Here is a 12877-nt window from a genome sequence, read left to right on the forward strand (position 1 = left end):
TAAAGTCCCAAGAATGGCATCATACCCTAAGTGTGCCAGCAACCACTGGCTCCAGTTGGTTTACTAAACATTCAGATGCTACTCATTAATGTCTATCCTAACCTGAAGTCTATAATAAATAAGAGAAACCAGGAGATATTCTCAATTTCTGGTTTTCTGTAAAATTTCAAGACAGTTTCTAAAAGACTAGTAATAATTCCTATAATGAAGTTTTCATTTTTAACTTCTCTTTTTCCATAAGATGAAATGGCTATGGTACGAAAGATATAACTTAAAGTATAAGCCAAGTGTGGTAGCACACATCTCTAATTCCAGTACATGGAAGGCTAAGATAGGAAGATCACAGATTCAAGGCCAGCCTCCATAACTTTGTGAGACCCTGTTTCAAAATAAAAAATAAAACAAAATAAAAAGGGATGGAAGTATAACTTGGAGATAGAATGCTCCTGGGTTCAGTCCCTATAAACGTGGAGCCAAATGGCTTGCTTAACTTTGGCAGACAGATGATAATTCTGGCATTATCATTGGCTTGCCAAATGACTTTGTTTAATTACCTGAAATGCTAATATACCAATTTCTCAATCTAGAAAACGAAAGTTATATTAACAACAAAGAAAAATGAGTTAAGCTATAATCATTAAGTAAATATTTGGAAATAAATTTGGATAAAAATGTTCTGCATATGCAAAATTTTAGTTTTGTTTTTGAAATTTCATTCCTTTATATCTGATAGAAGGAGAGCCCACAATTCTGCCAACAAAGAAAGACTTTTTCTTTTCAACTTTTGTTTTCTGTCACAGAATTATATTAATGGAAGATAAGTTTTTCCCCCCTTTATTTGACTATTTCTTTGGTGCTTTAAAATTTTTCTAAACACACTAATTTGATTCTTTGTACAAATGTGAACATTTCCTAGAAATAAGTAGTAGTTAATTGGTGAAGAAAAATCTATTTTAGGAAAATCTGTCCACCAAAGATTTATGCAATATGCATAAATATATATATATATATGTATATATGTTACATATATACATATATATATCAAATGATTTCTTTTAATTATAAATATGGATTAAAATTGGCCTGATGGATAATGTATTTATTATACATGCCTAAGAGAGGAGCATACAAATAAATTAAATAAGCCTAAGACTCATTCTTAATGTATTTCAACAAATACCAATTAAAATAGAACCCCTAGCCAATGCTCTAGACTCTTTTCTTAATACCATGCACTATGAATGTAAGAAAGGGTCTGTCTTCTGGAAGAAAGAGATTTCTGTGGAATTCTTGGTTGTGTTTAGTTCTACATGTTCTCAGTCTTCCTACTGAAATGTGTTACTGTGTGGCTATATATCATTAAAAAAAAAACAGTCTAATCTTGCTTGCTAATAAGTTTTCCATAAAGTAAATAAACATTTATTTGATAATAAATAGAAGTAAAAAGCTTATCTGGGGCTAGGAAGCTAATCAGGAACAGTCAGAACCAGATACCAAAAGTCCCTCCTCACTACTGACTTCTCATGACACATGAACTTTCCCCTACAAGTCAGTCATTTATATTAGGTCAGTAACTAATTACTAAAAGATTTAAACTTCAAGCTAGTTTTATGACATGTAATTTACACATTTATGAAATTAATTACCTATTCAATAAGAGAAATATTCAAAACATAAGTCATTTGAAAACAGCATCTGAAAATAAAAAAATTCTTTGGCTTAAAATAGTTTCCATTTTATCTTCCATATGTATTAACAACTGATGCTTGTTTTACTGAAAACAGTTAAAAGCCAATTTTAATTTGGGAAAAAAAACTCAAAAATATCTTTGGTTCAGACTTTCCCCTATTATTTTTGTGGGTGACAGTTGAAGTTTATAAACAACATATTGAAATGAAATCAAAGGGTGAATAATCACTGCAAATTTGTTCTTCTCTCCTGCATTTTAAATTACAACTCCTTTTTCCTTCTTCAACCAGTATGGGAAAATATTCTAGAAGCTATATTTCCTGATGAACCTGAAGTCCCTATTTTAGAACTGAAATAATTAGTATCCTAGTGAAAACCTACAAACAGAAAGCAGGGTCAAAAGTATAAAGGTGTTTGAAGAAAGACACATTTCTCCCCCTGGTCTCAGGGCCTCACACTCATTTCTCTCAGTACCTCATATATTTTCTTCTGTGTGGACTAACTATTGACTTCAAAGGAAACCATGCAAGGAAAGGATTTGCAGGGTGTAGAAAGAAGCAGGAATTTGGCTCCACACATTCTGAGAAACCTACCCACACGATTCGTGATTAACAGAAGTGGCAAGATGTTAAGATGAAAGTATACAAATAATTAATGAAAGGGAAGAACTGTAATTGGAGGTTTTAAACTCCTCAGATACAATTCCTAGTGCCCACTTATACAATCTAAGACTCAAATTTCACTAATTGACAATTATCTGTTCTTTAGAGAAGGCAACCATAAAACAAAGATGTCAAGAAGACTTCATATGTACATCAAATGTTGCTATTTGAGAATCATATCATAATCTCCTCCAAGATGTATAAGGTGAAGTGATCAGTGGGAGGCTCAGTCTCTCTCTCTCTCCCTATCTCCCTCCTTTTCCTTTCATCTGCTTCCTTGTTCTGGGTTTTATTGGTCTACAGACCCAATCCCGGGCTCTGCCTTCACTGCCCATTTTACCTGTACCTCTCCCTCCATACAATAACTGAAGCAATCACATAGAAGTACCACTTCAAATAGGATCTTGTCAATGCAAAACTGTCAGCTGCTACCCACAACCTTCCCTCTAGAGACTACGCTGTTTAGGCGGACATTCAAGGCTCCCATTCTACCCCATCTTACTTTTCCAATCACAGGCCATTCTCCCTCTCAGGCACCCAGGAGAGCTGCCACAAAAGGTTACCTTCCCTTACTGTGTGGAGATCTAGGGTAACCCTAGTACTTTCTCACCGCCATACTTTTCCCTACTTGTATTCTCCTGACTTAGGTAACAACCACATTACCACTTATCTTTTCATATTGTTGGGGGCTATATACCTCCTAAACTTGATTTGATTTACTAAGCTTGGAATGAACTATAATGTAGTTGAATCATAGTATAAAAGTATTGCTAACACAAAGGGTTTTAAAATATCTAAATCAAAAAAATTTTAGAAGTAAATCTCAGTTGATTTCACTATGGCTGGCATCATTATAAAGAACAGTTAAAAAAAATCATCTATCATACTAATAGACTTGGTAGGAATCAGAGCTTTGTCCCTTACCTGACAAAGATAATAAGATAATTGAGGTCTTTAAACCTCAATAATCAAATGATGCTAATCTTATTAGAGCTAAACAAATTTGACTTTAGAACTTGTTCCATAACAGTTGCTCTACAAATATAGGTCCCTTTCCCATTTGTGCGACAAAGACTTTTAGACATTAGGTGCTCATTTAATGCTTCTTTTGTTACAGAAGATTAGATATTTGTTCCCAGGGTAAGTGGGAATGAATAGAGGGTAACTCTGTGCTAAACAAAATAAGGAGCACTTGGGTCAATCATATTGAATATTTCCTAAGAAACTTTTTCACAAATTATTTCTATAATGCATTCTGTTTCTCATTGCTGTCAAGTGATTATAGTATCTACTGCTCTTCTAGCAATGTGTTGGTTTTTAAAAAGAACATTCAAAAGTATATCAGAAGCAAGTATCAACAACTCTAATGTTAAATTATTTATGACATAAAAAAAACTTGCCGGGCGTGGTAGTGCACACTTGTAATCCCAGCTTTTGGGAGGCTGAGACAGGATGCTCTCATTCACAGACACCCTCAGCTACTTAGTAAGCCCCTTGCAATTCAGTGAGACCCTGATTCAAAATAAAGAATAAAAAATAAGGCTGGGGATATAGCTCGACCCTGGGTTCTATCCCCAGTACCACACACACACACACACACACACACACACACACACACACACACAATTCTAAGAAGTGTATCCATGTTTTTCATTTTGGAGGCTTAAAAAAGACCTATCGAAATAAATTTGCCACCCAAACAAAGGTGTATCTTCTTTTGAGGACATTTATATGATGACCCACTTTCGGAATTATTCATAACATATATCTAATTCTCAATTGGCTTCTCCTTGCCTGGCAACACACTCGGGCTGTTTTCTCCCTACACTCAGGAAACGCAGTCATTTCAACATTAGCCAAAGTGAAATATAATTACAAATGTATACCTCCTGCCAAAACTCCGTAACGCATGCCAAAAACAAATAGACATTGTCTATGGTTGATCTACTGTTTGGGTTTTCCACACTGTGCTCTCCTTGGGTTAACTCAAACAATTTCAGGTAACTCTCTTCTACTTCAGTACAGCAATATTTTAATCTTTCAAGAGGAAAGCCATCAAAGTCCTAGCCATGATTTCAACTTTGCTCAAAAATCTCCTAAACCAGCAACATCCTAGAGAATCCATTTTGACATGACACATCTCAAGAATAATAACCTGCATGGTTTGAATTACCTTCTTTTTCACCCTTCACAAATCTTACCTACATGCTTTTAAATTGACCCTTTTCAAAAGGTGTCATTTTCCAGAAGGATCACTTCCCCAAATAGAAGAAAGCCAGGAGGGTTAAATGATTTTTCTTATCATTTGGCAAATCTGAGAATTTTTTTGACCCTTGTATTATATCAAAAACTAGATCAGGGGTCTGATAAATTTCATATTTAGCTTATCTCAGAAGACACTGCTAGTTCTGTTTTATATAGTATAAAAGGCCATGTCTGCCAGCGGGGAGTGTATTCCATTCTCTGTTGGCACCCCGGCCACCACAATGACAATATGACCAAATACAGATGTTTCCTCTTGTCCTGATAACAGGAGAAAACTTCCCAGTGCATAAAATTAGATCCCTAAACGTCTAGGCAATATGAACTCCTAAGCCTGCAAACCCAAGGGAGAAAGTGGGAGACTAAGAGCAACAATTCCACAGCTTTAATCCCTGTCACACAGCTCTTGCCTCTGCCCGGCCACTGTAGACTCAGGGGGCAGACATCCATGCCCAGAAAGAGCTCAGAAGACAGACTTTCTCTTTCATTTTTATAACATGCATAGACTCAGAGTCTAATCTTCCTCCTGCAAATGAAAATCTGTATAAGGTCATAATTGGGATCTGATTGTGGACTAGATGATGCCCATGTAGTGGACTGTCACGGGGAATATCCACTGGAAAAAGGTGGGTCTCTGGTGGACTGAACATGACTAGCCCCTCTTCAGCCCAGACTCTCCAGCTTCTCAAACTTGTACAAACCAGCAAAGTTGCAGCCAGTCTTAGCACTTCACTGCTATCCCTTAATTCACAATTGTTAAACCAAATGAGATGACACTGGGTGGGGGATTAGAAAGAGCACCTAGGGGGTGTTAATTATCATTTTAAATTCTTTTCAAACACAAAAAGAATGTCAAAAGAAAGCATAATGAGAGGATTTGAAATCCCATACCACACACTGAGTTAAGCCGGGGTGTTCGGAATAGGGCAGAGAGCCTGTTAGAGGAAAGGGGAAGGTTAGCCAGAAAGAGTTGAAATTTAATAATATTAATAATAATATAATAATAATAATGGAGAAACGAACCTGCATAGGGGATGGCGATGGGGAGCAGGAGGAGGTGTAGGAGGACGTGCTGCAGCAGCAGGACTGGCAGGAGTTTGGTCACCCACATGGTGCTGCGGGACGTGCTGGCGGTCCCAATGGAGAAGATGCCCGGGTGGAGAATCCCTTTCGGTATCAGTGCCTAGAAGAGCCAGTCCGCTCTGAGCTGCTTTTTATTGCGATGAGCTAAGTTTGTTGTGTGATTAACTGGAAAGATCTAGGTCTGAACTCCCTCTTACGGTAAGAAACTGTTTAACAACAGCCCTTTACTCTCTTCCAGCCCCCTCCTTTCCTCACTCCCCCCACCACAACACCCAACAGATCCCACCCCCCTCCACCGCACCCCCCCACCCCGTTTCAGAAAGAAACTTACAAAGAAAAGGTCACCTGGCCCGAGGCCAGCTTCAATTTGGAAGCTGGAGCTCCAGATCCTAGTGGCTCCTATCCGAGTAGGGAAGGGAGGGAGCAAGGATCAGCCCAAAAGCTAAATCAAGGCACAGGCAGAGGACCAATTCACTCAATTTAAACAGGAAAATACATGTGTTTACATATCTATTTGGGAAAAGAGGAAGGGGAAGCTGCATGAGAAGAAAGCCTTTCAGCCAAATGTGCCCTCTCTCCTAATCTGTCTAGTTTCACTGCTGGAGCAATCTAGGGATTCAAATCACTGACTCAGGTTCCCTGGGGTTTTAAAGACAGGGAGAGAAGAAGGAGGGGGACGAGGGGGCTCAGCCCTGGCTGATCCAGCCAAGGGAGAAAGAAGTTAGGTAAGAAAGGGTGTGGTGTTGTGGGTCACAAATAAAGAAGTAAAACCCAGCACTCAGACTGTCAGGTAGGAAAATTGCCCTGCCCGAGGGGCTCAGGGCAGGTAGCAGCTTTCAGACATTGTGCTAAATAAACTCCCAGGTCACTACAAATGTACCCTGAAGTACCTAAAGGAAACCTGCGGAATTTATCTGGTGATGCTCTCTCAATATGTCTAAGAGACAGCTACTGGCCATTGCCTATGCCTGATAGACAAACAAGCTATGGTTTCTTGTCCTTCCTACACACACACATCCATACATGTATTATATCTGTATGTATGCACTTTCTAAAACTAATCTCCACTGGAAATCCCTCAAGCTATTTTAATTCCTGAATACTGAATATATGTCTTTCCTCCAGCTCTCTTCTCCTGCACACACCCACCAGCTTCCCAAAGCTGAGGTATGGTGCGCTTGCATGGGGGCGGCGGGGATTCAGAAGTTATATCGCATTTCAGTGAGATTATTGCCCAGACTTCTCGTTTTATTCTGAGGATTTCACTTTGCGACTTGAGGGGGATGCTGTGATTACTTTAGGCAACAGCTTGCTTTATTTCTAATGGATTTCGAGGAACCGTTTCCTCTCTGTATCTCTGAGATGAATACCAGTGAGAATGAGCATCTCTGTGGAGAGGGGAAAGAGAAGAGAATGAAAAGTGGGAATGATTCCAGAGTAGGGTGCAGCTGTTCAGAAGGGATGGTGGGCAAAATTAAAGTCAGCAGCAGAGCAGCCTGCCCTCCACCTCCACAGACAATTCCTGTTTCTCTTCTGGCAGCTCCCTCACCTCCAGAAAAGGAGACAGGGGAGGTTGAGGAAGAGAGAGGAGAAGGAAGGAAGGAAGGGAGGGAGGGAGCAAGGAAAGAAGGAAGAAGAAAAGAAAGAAACCTTCCTAATAGATCCCCGTGGTTGTTGGATACCTAGAGAAGGGAGGGCTTAAGAGAATTCCTTTTGAAGGACCTATTTTATATGACATTATCCTATTGCTCATTCTTCTCTTTTATCAGTTTTCTCCTGATAAAAACAAAACCAAGCAAACTTAAGAATCATTTGTCAGCCTCTCTCTGGTGTTCCAAGCATCCACTTTACTTTCTTTTCCTGTCCATTATGATTTTGGGAAAAACTCAGTTTGGTGTGTTGCGGATCATGACCCCGATTTACTCCACACCATTTCTTGTGCTTTGTTGAGAATTAAAAGTGTTTTTAAAGAAGGCTAGATTTTGCCGTAAGTCAATTCTTGTAAGGAAAGAGTAAATAAAACCAGAATTTCTATTTATTTATTGTTCCTCTGTCTCAGAGAAAGTAAAATCTGGGCTCAAAGCATACTTGTAATTATTGTTATAAACTTAGGGCAAAATAAATTCAGGATAAAGGATTTAAATCAGCATCAGGGTATTGGAGAAATTTGTTTATTAGATCACAGATTTTCAAATTTTTACTGACATATTAAATATAATAAACATAACTTTAACCTATTTAAAATTATGTATTCATATAGCTTTTGAGAGAAGTTGATTTCTCTTCATTGAAATCATAGCTAATATGCACTGAGCTTTCAAGTTAAGCACTCCTTTAAAACGTCTTTCTTGCAATGAACTTAAGAATTACTCTCATTTTTATAGTTGAGAAAACTTAATTGTTTTTATTCTTAAATAAATTGCCCAAGATCCCAATAAATATGTTGAATAAAGATCCCAATTCATATCCATAATAAATATTCAGGTGTGATCATCAAATAGATTGTTCACAACCCCACTGGATGGAGTAAATGTCCTCAAGTCCCATAAGGAGAAAGAATTATGTGTTCAAGATTCTAATTGCCAGAATTAGTCTCATGGGAGAAAAGATCTCTCCAGAAGAAGGTCCGAGGAGTTCCCAGACAGAGGGGGGAACTCGACTCAGGACCAGCGGGGTCCTTAACTTACGTGATGATAAGAATTTCAGCGCGTGTCAGTAGAGGCAGACATTTATTTAGGAAAGCAAGAAATGTACATTCAAGGGAGAACGTGTATCATCTCCAGAGTGAGAGACACAGCTGTAGGGCTCCTGGTTCTTCTTTTAAAGGAAACCTGGTGAAGGGTGGGTACGGAAAAGTATGTGAGGATGACATCAGTTTGGTGATCACAAGATAGTTGATGGCCATCATCCGGATGCTTGATATTGTCTCCATCGTCTGATCAATAGATAATGCTGAAAGTTTCCTAAATTACAGGTTTCTCAATATATTGTATCTGTCTTGCTTAAAGTACTTATCGAGAGGGTCAACAGTACACAAGGTAATTATAGTTTTTGGTTAACTTTAAGATTTATAGATTTCACAGGAATTTGGGAATGATAGGCCTGGGAGAGAAAGCTTGCTTGAGGAAGGAAGTTATAAAGAACTTTAGCATAAATATTTTCATTTTAAAGTTATATTTTCCTCATCCTTTCTTTATGATGTCTCCTTTCTACCTATTTCTTTTATTTCCCTCATCCTACCTTAGACTGAACGTGTAAGAGATGCTCAATAATAATTCACAAAATAAACAGGGCGTAGCACACTTCTGTAATCCCAGCTACGCAAGAGGCTGAGGCAGGAGGATCATAAGCTTAAGGCTAGCCTGGACAACATAGTGAGACCTCACTACACAGAAAAATTAAAAATAAATAAATAAGCCAGCATATAAATAATTTAAAACATTCCAAATCTATAATGGGATATTCAAATGAAAATAAATTGATTATGTTATTATTTTACTTGTCCTGATAACATATTATCTTTGCTCTTTCTTAGTCATAACAACTTGCCTATCCCTTACTAATTATCTTTATACGCCTTAAGTGTCAATTAATCGCTTTGTATAAATCCGTAAAATATGTATGTGAAAAGATTTTGACAAAGTGAAAATTTGTATAAAGAAAATACTTTAAATGCCATAGTTTCATAAAGATTTCAACATGAGTACTCATTGCCATTTAATATAATTTCAAATCTGTCCTAATATCCCAGATCTCATATGTATCATATAATTTAGATAGACTGAATGGAAAAGTGTGCATTATTGTACTCTTGTAAAACATGCACTTGGTTAGATTCACACATACACACACATATTCTTCAAAAATTTATATTTCTCAACCACAAGTGATATTTGGTATATTGCAAATAAGCTGATCTGATTGTGATCTACACACCACTGATAAGGTTTATGCTCTTGGATTAGTCATTGTATTCATTAAGTGCCTGGGGCTGGGATATAGTTCAGTGGTAGAGCACTTGTCTCTCCTACAGTAAGCCCTGAGTTTTATATAAATAAATAAATATATATATATATATTTTTTTTTCCAGATGCTCTTCTGTTTACTGCGATTCTCCTTTAGATTTAGTTTAGTCATAGAGCTAGTTCTGAATCCCAGCCGAGATAGCAATGAACAAAAATAACTAGTCTAATAATAAATTTTCCTACCATTAGAATGAAACACTGTGTGCCAGATAGTATGCTAAACACTTCCTAAGTCTTATCTCACTCACCATTCCATTTTCACCCAGGGGAAAAGAAAGAGGCATTCATACCTAAGAGGTATATATTATCATTGTCACTAACTTACAGATAAGGAGATTGAGATTTAGTTATGGTAGTAACTCTGTTTAGGTTAAACTGTTAAGAAATGGATTCCAAGCCACCAACTGTCCAGTTACCAAGTTACAATCATTAAACACTATTGCACATTGAAAGAGATCTGGATCAAAAGATTTTCAACATTCTTTTCAGCTTTAAAATTTTATTATTCTACTTATTGGATTCTTTAGTGATCCCCATACATCTATATAACTTTTACCTTCCTCATCTAAGAAAGCACCTGTGCTGTCTTTGGTGTTACTATCTCCCCCATGCAAACACAGCTCCTCATTCATTCCCTCTTTGCTGGTTATACCTTTCAAGTGGTCATTTCTCCACCTCTAGGCTTCACTACCTAATAATTCTGTTGACTACATTTAATGTAGGAAGCAACTGCAAAATTCATTGCAATTTGAATCATACAGAAAATATGTTGTAACAGATGAAGCAGAAACAGAAAACATAGAATGCTGCAAGCATGATGGCACGTTGAGTTTTTAGAATTACTAAAACGTGAGTACAATGTTGATGCAGATATGTAGACCTGTGCTGACTAATAGGTATCCATAGTTATTTGTGGCTATGTAAATTCCAAGCTTAGTCACTAAAATGAAGAAAAATTAAAACTAAACTTCCTCCTTTGGGTTCAATAGCCTCACACATTTTTTAGTAACTCCCACAGTAGATAACGCAGACATAGAATATTTCCATCACTGCAGAAAGATCTCTCAGGTAATGTTGATGTAGTCTAAGATGATTGGTGCAAACATCACCTGAATGTGATTATGGGCTCTACCAAAGAGTCAAAGCAAGACAATGACAGTGAATGAGGTAAGAAGATATAGATATTAAATATTATCTGTATATGGGTTCCATTTTAATTCGAAGCCATACACTTCCTGTCAGTTTTTACACAAAAGGAACAAGAACAGCTTTTTCTTATTGAACAGACAGTAACAATGACAGGAGATAGCTCCTTGTTGGAAGGATAGGTCATTTGCAATACAGACACAAGTAAAATGACACATGGGAAATGATCATGAGAACATATTTTTAAATATTTTTAACAAAACACCTGTCTACTATAAAACGTGATACAATCCACATAGTCTAGACTCTGAGGATGTGGCAAGTATTTGTCTTATACATAGGACAAATGGCCCTTATTCAAACAAGTGACAGGACTTTAGGACACACTATAGTCCTAATGTAAAGTTGCTTTTTAAATTAATTCAATATTCATTAACCATTAAGGGACATTAATAGTGACTTAACTGCATCACAGACTCAGCCACTCACCCATGACTTTTGCCACACTTCCAGGAAATTTGTTGCAGAATCTGTGGTGAGATTCAGAAAAATGATAGTAAGAGTTAAATTAGATCCTCACCAGGTAGGAATTGTCCTGTGCCTAAAAATAGCAGTTATTATTTTTTCTCTAGAAATATATCATATTTACTGAAGTAGAAATAACTTTTCCACTAATATTTCTAAAGCAATAATATCATAGTACTCATTATAAGAAATAAATTCTTCTCAAACCAAAAGACAATCATGACTCGGCTTTGCCTTTGAGGAGTAGAGAAGAGATAGGCGTTGAGAACACCAGGAAATCTGAGCTGAAACTAAACTCTGATGCTGCTTTTCAGTTTTCTTTTCTGAGCCTCGAGGGACCACTCTCTGAAGCCAGGGGGCCTCGTTAACTGACACTCATCACCTTGTGCTTAGAGGACAGCTTTTATGTATTTCCAGGTGTTGGCTGCTTGGTTAAATCTGGAGTGCCCCAAGCTTATAAAGCCTGAGCAAACCACACCTGGCATGCTGGACACATGCGTAGAAGTAAAATGCATGATTTGGGGGGAGTGAACTTCTTTTCTCTGATGCTGGAATTCACCGATAAGGAGAGCATTCATGTTAAGAAGACAAAAATATTCACAATATGATCCTTTTCAATGCAACTGTTTAATCCATTCATTTTGCATCTTGAAAGCCACATAATAAAATGGAGGTTTCCTTTTTACTATATGTACATGTTGCATGTTTATTGTGGTCTTGGGGATATCTGAGGGCAACTCCTTTTACCAGATGGCACTGACTACCGGGAATTACATTTCAAACTTGGGAGGAAAAGGCTCCACCTGGTGGAGCACTGCTTGGTGTATTTGGTGGGGAGAGGGAGGCGGCGGGGATTACAATATTCTGTTTTACAGAACTCATTTGATGTATTGGCCCTTTTTTTTTTTTTTAAGAATTCTTTAAAAACCTATTTAATGCTCTGATAGTGTGGTTCCATATAACATAATAATAATTTATATCTGGTCTATAATGAGTAAGAAAGTACTGTTTAGATTCTTTAGGAAAATTAGACTTAAGTTCCTAATCTAGGACCCCACGAATTCTCATTCCAAGTAGTAGGATCTTTGGCAGACTTCTTACTTCTCTAAAGTTTAGGGATATTTGTACTCAGTGGATTCCTGGAGACATTAGAGAGCTAAGGGACTATCAAATCTACATGAAACACAGTCTTTTTTCGAGCCATGGAGACTCATATGTGAAAAGGCAAACTCATGGATCCTGAAACTGCCTACACTCTTTAATTACTTAATCTGACTACATTTATATGCTTTTACAGTTCACAGTAGTGTTAGAGAGAATATAACAAAATTGCAGAAAATGCCAAGTGCAAAGGACAAATGAAGTATATTGCTCAATGCTTTAATCTAATCCAGAAAGAAGGGAGAAAAATAACTAGAATGAGCCAAATGTTCTCACGCTGAAACTCTAAAACAGAATTATGCTTCGTATATTGGATAGGTGATG

General features: G+C 37.3%; 1 protein-coding gene across 2 annotated transcripts in view; it reads right to left on the minus strand.

Moving 5' to 3' along the window:
• The window catches only part of HGF (hepatocyte growth factor), a gene marked incomplete at both ends in the record, with an annotated part of 76444 nt that extends 70720 nt beyond the window's left edge, over window positions 1-5724 (minus strand). For both annotated transcript variants that reach the window (XM_080701119.1, XM_080701118.1), the window contains one exon: window positions 5637-5724. In XM_080701119.1, the coding sequence (XP_080557245.1) occupies window positions 5637-5724 (88 nt within the window). The remainder of the gene's footprint in view (window positions 1-5636) is intronic.
• Between the last annotated feature and the right edge of the window lie 7153 nt (window positions 5725-12877).

This window comes from Muscardinus avellanarius (assembly GCF_963383645.1).
Source record: "Muscardinus avellanarius genome assembly, chromosome: 9".
Classification (NCBI taxonomy): domain Eukaryota; kingdom Metazoa; phylum Chordata; class Mammalia; order Rodentia; family Gliridae; genus Muscardinus; species Muscardinus avellanarius.